The 10100-nt window shown below is 38.8% G+C and overlaps 1 protein-coding gene across 1 annotated transcript in view; it reads right to left on the bottom strand.

The window, feature by feature from the left end:
• Positions 1–5430: 5430 nt before the first annotated feature.
• Positions 5431–10100, bottom strand: part of MTMR9 (myotubularin related protein 9) — a 32149-nt gene continuing 27479 nt past the window's right edge. The window contains exon 11 of the mRNA XM_063300935.1: positions 5431–8406. Coding sequence (XP_063157005.1) covers positions 8228–8406 — 179 coding nt within the window. The 3' untranslated portion in view covers positions 5431–8227. The remainder of the gene's footprint in view (positions 8407–10100) is intronic.

The raw sequence follows: 10100 nt of genomic DNA, 5'->3' as shown, positions 1-10100 counted from the left end.
AGTTGCTCTCTTCTACAGAATATATATGAAGGCATTACCATTTTGTTTGCAGATGAATTAGATCCATCCAGAACTTGAAGTTCCAGTCATTACAGGAAGTGAAAGAAATGCTTGCCAAGAAACTCTTTGTCCTCTTCAGGAAAAGAAACACTGCTTTTAATTCACAAGAACAGGAGCAAGCTCACTGCAAGATTTAATTAGCTTAACCAACCTTGCCAACAAGGGCATGTTCACCTGCACACCTTGAAAAGTGCTCTGCGCCATTATGTGCCAACAGTTACTTCTGCCACTGACACAGGCCCAACGCGATAGTTTCTGTTGCACGAGAAAGAAGTCACACATCAAAAATGGCAATGATTTGAAACTTGAGAGAATACATTTGTCTCCCAGGATGTTTTGTAAGGGACTTGAAAATTGCCATATTTCAATATCAAGAATTCAGAAGGAAAATTCTATCCTGGAGCTGCAGAGTTGGAATTTCTTGCTATGTGTGGTGCTATCTGAATCAAGTTCATTTGAAAGGGAAGTAGTTTGCACCAGAAAAGTAATGGTCCTTTTTAGAGTTCATACATAATTCATCTTTGCCAGTTCCTTATCAGACAGGAGCAGGTCACATTCTCTGGGAGGAGAGCTTTTGTTCTCTTAATTGGGCTCTTTGGTTTTGTGCTCTGCACAGTAACTTTCTCTCTTTCCCTGGTTTACCTTGAAAAAGGATCCTCTTCTCCCCATCCCACAGTTTGTTGCAGCATGGCCACACCTCTGAAATTAGCCTCCTGGGGCTTTTGAACCAAGCAAACTGTAAGGTTGTAGTTTTGCAAGTTTGTTCAGCTAGTTGCTGATATAATCAATAAAAGGGGCTTCTAGAATACAAAACAATGCTTAATACTATTTCTGCTGGATTGCTGTGGACAGGAAAAAGATGATTTTATATAGTAACTTTTTGGCTCCCATTTTGCTTCAGATCTAATGAACCTTCTGGAATAGAACTACTTTCTACATAGATTCTCTTCCAAAAAGTTATTTATGCTCTAACAGAACCTGATAAAGTTGATTGAAATTTTAATTTCTTTCTTATAGTATCTTAAACTGCATATTATTTATTTTTGTGCCTTCTAGTCAGTGTTGACTCCTGGTGTCTGCCTGGAGAAGTTTCAGGCATAGCCCAAGAACGACAAGGAAGCAATCTAGCCAAATTTCAGTTGTTTACACCACATGGACAGAATCTTGCCAGACTAAACCTATGCCACTCTAATCTAAAGGATATAACCTGGGAGACTCTAGAGCATTTCTATTCTGAATCTCTTTGTTTTCCCATGGTCTAACTCTGGGCTGTGTTGTCTTTTGCCTCCCCTTTTTGGAATGTGCTCCCTCCTTCCTGAAAACCAGCTGCATTACTGTAGTCCAACCTTCCTCAACCTTTTGACCCTGGAGGAACCCTGGAAATATTTTTCAGGCCTTGGGGAACTCCTGCACATTCAGGCTTAAATATAGGCCAGAAGTTACAAAACTATTATATTCGTTTCATGTGTAGGCCTGTATATATGCACTAACAGTGTTCTTAAACTGAAAATAAAGAATGAAAGTTATCTCTTTAATGTGAAGTTTCCCAAATTTGAAATAAGTTTTTTAGTAAATCGTGATCTCCCAGAGAACCCCTAGTGACCTCACAGAACCCTAGGATTCCACAGAACCCTGGCTGAGAAACTCTGCTGTAGTCCATCACATTACCTTCCCCTTCATAGACACATTCCATCACAAGTCCCTAGTTTTCTTGACAAAATTTTTTGGAAGTGGTTAAATTTATTCATCATCAGTTTTTAAAGCTGTATGGTGGCACTGAGGTACTTGCAGGACCATTTCCTTTAGCCAGTCAACCCATCTGACAAACAACTCAGGAAAAACTGTTGATAGTCCCCCAGTACTGGTGCCCCACTAGGGCTGAGGCTAGAAGGGGCCCTTGCTGTGGAAGGGCTGGGACTCCATTAAGGGGCCCTTGCTGTGGAACAGTTTATCACCGGAGATTAGGCTTGCTCATTGGCCTTTCACAAACAGGTTTAAATGGAGCTCTTCAAAGGGGCTTTTGTTATTAGCTAAGATAGCACTGTAGTTTATGTACCCCAGTTTTAAGAAAATTTAAATAAATGCCATGATTTTTAAAAATTATTTTAGTATTTGTGTGTTATGGATGTTTTTCCTTGTAAACTGCCAAGTGTCGCAAAATTGTGGTGATTTAAAAATGTAATAAATAAGTTATTCTAGACATTATGAGGAAAGAAGTCAGATATACAGATGTTGATATTGGCAATGTCCAGCTGAGCTCCAACAATGAACTAAAATCTAGCCAGAAAATTCCATCATAGCTGTTGATGTAACATCCCTGTAGTACTTTTAACAACTGTAAATGCTATACAAATGTGATTATACAGTATATAAAAAATAACATGTCTTTTAGAGACATTATCCTGTGGCAGTCTTCACAGTATCATAAAATTAATCAGTTTTCTTTCATTTTTATTGCAGGCAGGGCAAGTGAGGCTAGGAAGAGTGTAGACAATCTTTTTTAATCTAGCAGGTCATACTTTGCCTTTGTTCTCTGCCTAGATACTGCAAGAGGAATGGCTAATGACATGATTGGAATGACTGGGAATTAAATTTTCAATCTGTTTTCGAGCAAGTTGAAGGATGAAATGGATGCTTTAAACCTAAATGAAGCTTGTGTGGGAGGGTTGTGATGCCAGCTGCCCATCCATGCCCCAAGGCCAACTGTTTAATTTAGGTCATGGCAATATTTAAATTTGGGTCTTTTGTTCATTAATGGCCCATGTCTCTGAAGCCACTCTGTTACACTAGAATCTTGGTGGAATCTGTTAGACCTGGACAGAGACAATGATTCTCTTCGCAGCAATCCAGATAAATCCAGTTGTAAAGTTAATTAATATAGTATTTGCCCTTTACTGGATGTACATAGATTACTTTGAAGGGGGCATTCTCAAACAGTGTTACATGCATCAATTAAATTTCTATGCACGTAGTTGTTTCTGTAAGAATCCCTCACTCAGTTCACAAAATAAATTGAAAACATTGACAAGATTCAACTGAAGTACATACACAGTCCTAAAAGATTTTAACTATACTGTCCCAGCAAATCTAAAAACGAGTTTACAACTGTTTTTCATTGCAATATGTCTAGCACAGATTGATAAACTTCAAGCACATTTTTCGTGTTTATTGATTTCTCTGATTAAGACCATGTAGCAATATTTAGGGTTTTGATACAGCAATGGCAAATGTTCTCTAGCATACTAGCACAAAGGTTCCAAGAATGCTTCTGAATTGGTTCACTTAAAAATTAAACTTCAAAGCAGCAGTGAGTCCAGATATAGGACCAAGATGCAGTGATCACATCGTTAATAGTTAATGGATATGGAGTGCCACAGGACCTTACAGATGATAATACTCTGCTGTACAAAGGTCTGAAAATTTATAGGAAGAGCACTTTTCGTCCTTTCTTTTGCAAGGCTTAAGAAAATGTCAAGATGCTAAGGTGCCAATTAAATATGATATAGACAATGCAGACTATAGTGCACTTAAAAGCAGACTGCCACATTCAAGCAAACTTACAATTCCAAAAATAAACAATAGTTGGCCTCAAAACTGCAATATTCACTTTTGTATGTTCACTAATATGCAAATCCCCCCTCACTTGCATGTCATTTAGAAGATTACTGAAGGCAGTGTTATTGCACTAAACCTTCAACTCTAGTTAAGTATTATTGGCACCTATCTTGGGTCAGAGATTATATATTATTATTGTGATTTTTATAATTTCTAATGTGTTGTAATCCACCCAAATTCTTTTGTGTGGGCTGTAGAAACTGTAAATTAATAAGTGCACAATGTATGTGTGTTATTCTTGGCAACCTATGGAGACAATTGTAGAGCTGGATGTAAGTATTTTTCTGGAGTGCAGGGTCAATATATCAGACATCCAAGTCATAGGACAAGGCAACATGGAATTTATGGGAGTGGGAAAAATAAATCAGGATACAATCAGAAATGTGTGAAGTTCAACATAAAATCAAGAGGCATTATAATTCTTCCTTTGTCAGGTTAACTGACTTTCTGCATTCTTCACTGAGAAGACTCATACCTGTAAACAGTTCTGTGCTGTTTTCAGATGTTTAAGCATACCAATCAAAGACATCCCCTTGCCAAAGGAAGAGAAGAGAAATCTATCCATCCATCTATCCATCCACCCACCCACCCACCCACCCAAAAGGGTAGGCCAGGACAAAAAAAATAACTGATATTAATTGCCTGTAAATTAATAATCTCTAGTCATAACATTAGCTGTTTTTCCATAAGCATCTACCAATTATTATTTTCTCACATGCAAAAACATGGAAGCATATATACATTTCCCCTTTCTTCCTTGTAGCAGAAACAGCAAGGGGAAGGGGGTGGGGAGGAAAGGGAAGTGATAAGGTGAGAGCAGAGGTAACCCTTGTTAGAGGCTACAAAAAGGGTCAGGCACTCCCACACAGCAACTTCTTTTATTCTTATCAGGCAATCTGACTGGGCTGCCAATTCACTGGTAGTTATTTGAGGGGTGGGGGCTCAGCTTCTTTTCCAGTAAATTTGGTACTCTGAAAAGAAGGCACTTAAGACACTTATTGTGGGATAAGTTATGGGACAATCATATGCTAGCCGAATGTTAACCATCCAATAAAAGAGTAATTTCTCAAATTTATTTTGATTTTTAAAAATGAAGACTTCATGAATGCTGAGGCAGCAACTTCAAATAATTACAGCAGGCAGATTCTACCCAGAGAAAATTGATAACATGGGCAACACCTGGTATCTATCCACACCACACAGTCATTTCATTAGAACTGCAGAGCCCAAGAGAGCATGGAAGGGGATCCTAGTTATATGAAATGTTCAGCTGTAGAAGTAATTAAACCAGGTTGCTCTTTTCTATACAAGTTCACTATTATAGCGTACAGAATCCCTATAATAGTATACAGAATTTACCTCAACTTTCTGCCTCATTTGCAGCAAAGTGGGGGTGAGGGGGAGACAAAGATTTAGACATTTTGGAGAATAAAAAACCCTCAGTAGCATGATTTTGTAACAACCATTGCAAGAAATTTTGATGTTTGGGATGATAGCTTTGTTGTAATCAAGCAGCCAAACCAAGTGGGCCATCTTCACATTGTTATACAGGAACTAATTTTTAATGAGGAAAACAGTTCCAGAATGCATAGTAGTATGAAAATGCAATCGAAAAATTTTCTGGAAAAGGGTGAAATTTTAACTAATCCTAAAACTGCTATGAAACCACATGAAATGCCATTATTTTACAAGTGAAATTACCACAATTTTACTAATGTCTAATTCATGCAAATAATAAATACTGCATTGTAAATATTATTATTGACAATTCCCTTTAATCAAACACACCTTTTAAAAACTATCAAAAATTAGCCATCAAGATTATGAATTGTTTACAACCAACTTTTTGAAGGTAATGAACATGGTTAAATATCATATGCAAAAATCTATCATAGCTAAACTTAACAAGAAAATAATTCTGAAATAAATAGATATGGAAGGAGTCTGTTCATTCCAATACTTTAGAGTGATGCCACTTAGGAGTCTATTTGAGGGTAGAACTTGATTATGCTGAAAAGGTTATGCTGGGGTTTAATGAACATTAGAGTGAAATCCATGTAAAATCTGCCAAACTAAGCAGAAAATAGCTCAGAATGAAGATTCTGAACCTTCATCCCTGATATTTTACCCATTTTCCTGGAAATTCAATGAAAACCCCCCTAAAACTTCCAGTCAGCCCCTTAAGCCAAACAACACTATAGAGCCACAATTTCCAACAACTGCAAAGTCATACCAAGACAAGGGTGGGGTGAGGTTAACACACATCGCTTAGCCAGTTCAACTGGGTATTGTCCTGGCTACTGAGAAAAAGGATAGCACCAGAAAAATGCCTATTCCCAGTTTTCCCTCTGCTATTATCCAGATACGGCATGAGTGCTTTTGTATGATACCCAAATGAGTTTGAAAATGCACCATTGTCCCTCCAGCCTTCTAGTGGCAAATACATATGCAGAATGTCTGGTAAGCTGAACCATTATTTGTAAACCCCTGAACCGGCTTGCAGCTTCCAATTTAGTGTGCAGAGCAAGATATTGCTATACTTGGAAAGAAATATATCTTAGTGAAAATCACAAGAGTTAACAGACAGTAGAAATTCTCAGCAGCATTCCTTGAAGAAAATGAATACTGTACATTCCTGGCTCCTCCAAAAGGATTTGGGGGGAGGTGGAAGGGGGAGATCAGCAGGTTAGACACAATTATACACAATTCCAAGCCCTCCCCCCCACCAAAAAGAAAAAGCCACAAGTTGTTCCTACCCCGAAGTATTTAGTAAAATTCAGTAAAAAGGGTAATGCATTTCACTTGCACAATAAAATGCTGAATGCTCTGCTGTTTGAGCAATCATCTATATTATGCTGCATTTGCAAGAGGGGAACCTCTGATACTGTCAGCTAAGTTGATGTGGTGAAAGAGAATGAAATTTGCTAGGACTGCCTCCAAGAAAAAGCTACTGATCAGAATGGGGAATTTAAATTCCACATCAGACCAAGAAGGGCTGTATGTTCCTAGGATGGGGGAATAGGAGAGAGTCATGTCTAGTGAGACATATCTAAAGGAAATGGAATAAAAACAGGCAATGATCTCTTTAAGTGGAAAAGAAAAAGAAGTGTTACTGAACATTCAAAGAAACAGATCAAAATAAAAAGCATGGGGCTCTTATAGATATTAGATTAAAAAATGAGAGCATAGCAATATTTTCCAAAAGCCTTTGACCCAGGAGAAATTCTACAATAGAATGCAGCTCTAACAGGTACATCGAATATTAGACATTTGTCGCAAAGGGTTGAACAAGTGTGAGCATGCATATACAGATACTCCCTCTTCAAAATTCCTGTGAATATGCTTTAGTTCCACAGGAACAGGACAGATCAACCCCCGGGCCAAATTGACTTAACCTGCAAGCCAAGCTGAATCCAGATTATAAACTGGATATGGTATTTAAATTCTCCTCCCACCTTCATCTTAGCAGACTAGTGCAAAGCCAATGATAAGAAGCTTCCATGTTGGGCAAGGTCATTTCATTGTCTTAGTGGATGCCTATGGATCAAAGTTACTTAGTGGATGCCTATGGATCAAAGGTTTCATGCTGTTGGTGCTATATGCATTATTTGTCATCAGCCAAACCATACTTTCTGCCTAATAGTGCATTTTTGTTAAGGAATATGGATCCACATTTTAGCATAAATATCCAGAGAACACATTAGCAGAACTATGCAGTCTCTCCAGCTGAGAAGCAATTCAATGATATAGCACAACCATCACATTATACTAGAATTGGTTTACATTTTTATGGGTAGCCCTCCAACATGCACCTCCCTACCAGCTGTGCAGAATCTACTTCATGTTGAACCAAGATATGAAAAAAATGAAGGTAATACGATCAGCACTGCCTGAGTCATCTAGTGCAGAGGGCAGAGAAAATATCTTGCTTTTTATTGGACACTTTCTACTTTTCCTTGCTGCAAGTTGCACTGTGGGATAATGAGCAGGGGAAAATGCTGCTGCAGTTTGGGATTGAAAGCCCTAACCAAGCCAAAGTTATGGTGTCTTAACCAAGAACAAAAAGGTTCATTTTGGGGAAGAAAGGAAGAATTTATACTTCCCCTTAACACAATGATCCTAAAGATCACCTTTTACAAACCATGAAAACTTTTGACAGTATTTGCCAAATGCAGAATGAAAATTTCCACAAAGCTAAGGGCATCCCTATTGTGAACTTCATTGATGTTTAGTTGTGGTTAAAAACCTGAGTGACACTGTAACCGAACACACAATTTATTAAAGATGAAACACTTCCCCGAGGGGATGGGGAGGGACAACCACCAGCTAAATTACAAGTTTGGTCATGTAAACAAAAACAAGCACCACCTTCCTAAATGGAGGTGGATGTCTATAGTGCCAAGTGAGGAACTCTGAAGCAAAAAAAATGTTCAACCTGATTGCACCAAAAAGGAGCTTGAGCGCATGCAAGTCTTATGTGTTTAGTGCTTAGTGTGTAGAAGTGACTCGCTTAATCAGGAAAGAACAATCTGGCCCTGAATTCTGCCAGATTTCAGGGACTCTCTGGCATCCCGTCATCCTGTGCGCTGTCATCTATCTCCAGCTCCGCTAGCTGCCGTCTCAGCATGTTGACTTTCACTTGGAGTTCCTTGTTATACTTTATGATGTTGATCATTTCTTCATAGGATTCGTCCACAAATTTGGAGGATCTGTTCCAGCGAAGAAAAACTCCTGGGGCAGCAAAAAGAGACCACTTTTAAAAATGCCTTGTATCTCCAAAAAGGTGGTAGCTTAGCCTGTTTCTCATCTTTGGGAAAGTGATTTCATGCGTTTATGCAATGCCTTCATTTCTATCAAAGCACTGAATAGTAGGGTCTAAAATAAGGGCATACTGTTGGGAAGAGCAAGTCAGCAATGAAACAGAAGTGATCTTGCTACTTCATCTCCTTCAGAAGAAACCAGTCACTGAATGACTCCTCACTCTATAATCTCAAATGGCTATTGATGCCAGGAAGGAAGTCTCCATTCTGGCAAGATATAAGAATTGAATCACACAGAACGTTCACCTGTGACCTGATAGATTATTAGAGGCTCCCTTCCAACAAGCCAGAAAAGCTTGTCAATCACTTCAGCATCGTTTTTCCCTTCACTCTCACAGAAAAAATCCAGGCAATGCAGGCTGGCTCTCTAGTAGCTCCTCTAAGAATTAGAAGCAGTAAGAAGATTACATCAGCTGTGAATTTCTACCAGCTTTCTTTCCTGGAGTGAGGTAGCTGTGAGTGTTCTAAAGAGGAAATGTGATAGAACTACGCAGCTCTCTTTGGAACAGTTTTCAGTGATGAAGGTAGGAATAACTTAATTTAACAGCTCTGCAAACATGTACCATATTACCCTATACTGTGAAAGGGTAATAAAATTTAAAATAATACATTTTAAATTGGACCTTTTAGGACTATAGAAGGGTGGCATCAGTGAGAAGACCTTTGCACGCACACACCTTCAAATAAAATAGGTCTTAAGCCCAGTGGAATTGAGAGCCAGTCTGGTATAGTGGTTAAGGCATCAGGCTAGAAATCAGGAGTTCCAGTCCTGCCTTAGGCACAAAGCCAGCTGGGTGGCCTTGGACCAGTCACTTTCTCTCAGCCTAACAAAGGGGGCAGTGGCAAACCACTTCTGAAAAGCCTTGCCAAGAAAACTGCAGGGACTTGTCCAGGCAGTCTCCAAGAATCCGACATGATTGAATGGATATATTTCTATCTATCTCCACACACACAGACATCAAATAATCAGACACAATTGAACAGATTAAAAAAAAGCCTAGTGGAAGTTTAGCACAACTATGTTGCTTATTATTTTCAAAAAAGGAAAAAGGAAACAAAACAAACCCCACTGAAAAAAATACACTGATAAATTCTGGCAATGTGATCTGAAGAAAAGATTCTGAGGGAGGAGCAATTCAAATATTACCAATAGGTTAATACTAGATAGTGGTCCAATGTGGAAAAGTACCTGGCTTACTTAAGTCCATCTAATGATTACTACCAAGATGGATTTAAGCAAGTTATTTAAATTTGCAAGGCTTGAAAAGATTCATCCCTCATGCCTCATTTGCTATTTCTCAAATGGCAGGAGCAACAAAGCGGGCCTTCTAATGCTGATCAAAGCAGGAGAAAGCATGTACAGGAGGGGAGGCCATTCAGACTTTCTGATCATAGAGGAATAGTAGTAGTGATACATACTCCAGCCACAGCTCTACTTGATATTCATGTTTCCATAGGTAGCTATCATGGATAGGATATGACAGTAACCCAACCTGGAGTATAGGCAGGAATGACTGAGACCACATCTGCATGGACTCAGTCTAGTGGCAAGTAGCCAATACCACCAACAAGAAAGAACAGCAGATCAGAATGTCCTAAGGCCTC

Source organism: Candoia aspera, chromosome 1, assembly GCF_035149785.1.
Source record: "Candoia aspera isolate rCanAsp1 chromosome 1, rCanAsp1.hap2, whole genome shotgun sequence".
Classification (NCBI taxonomy): Eukaryota; Metazoa; Chordata; class Lepidosauria; order Squamata; family Boidae; genus Candoia; species Candoia aspera.
The sequence above is the reverse complement of the archived record's forward strand: the minus strand, read 5'-3'. Positions and strand labels throughout refer to the sequence as shown.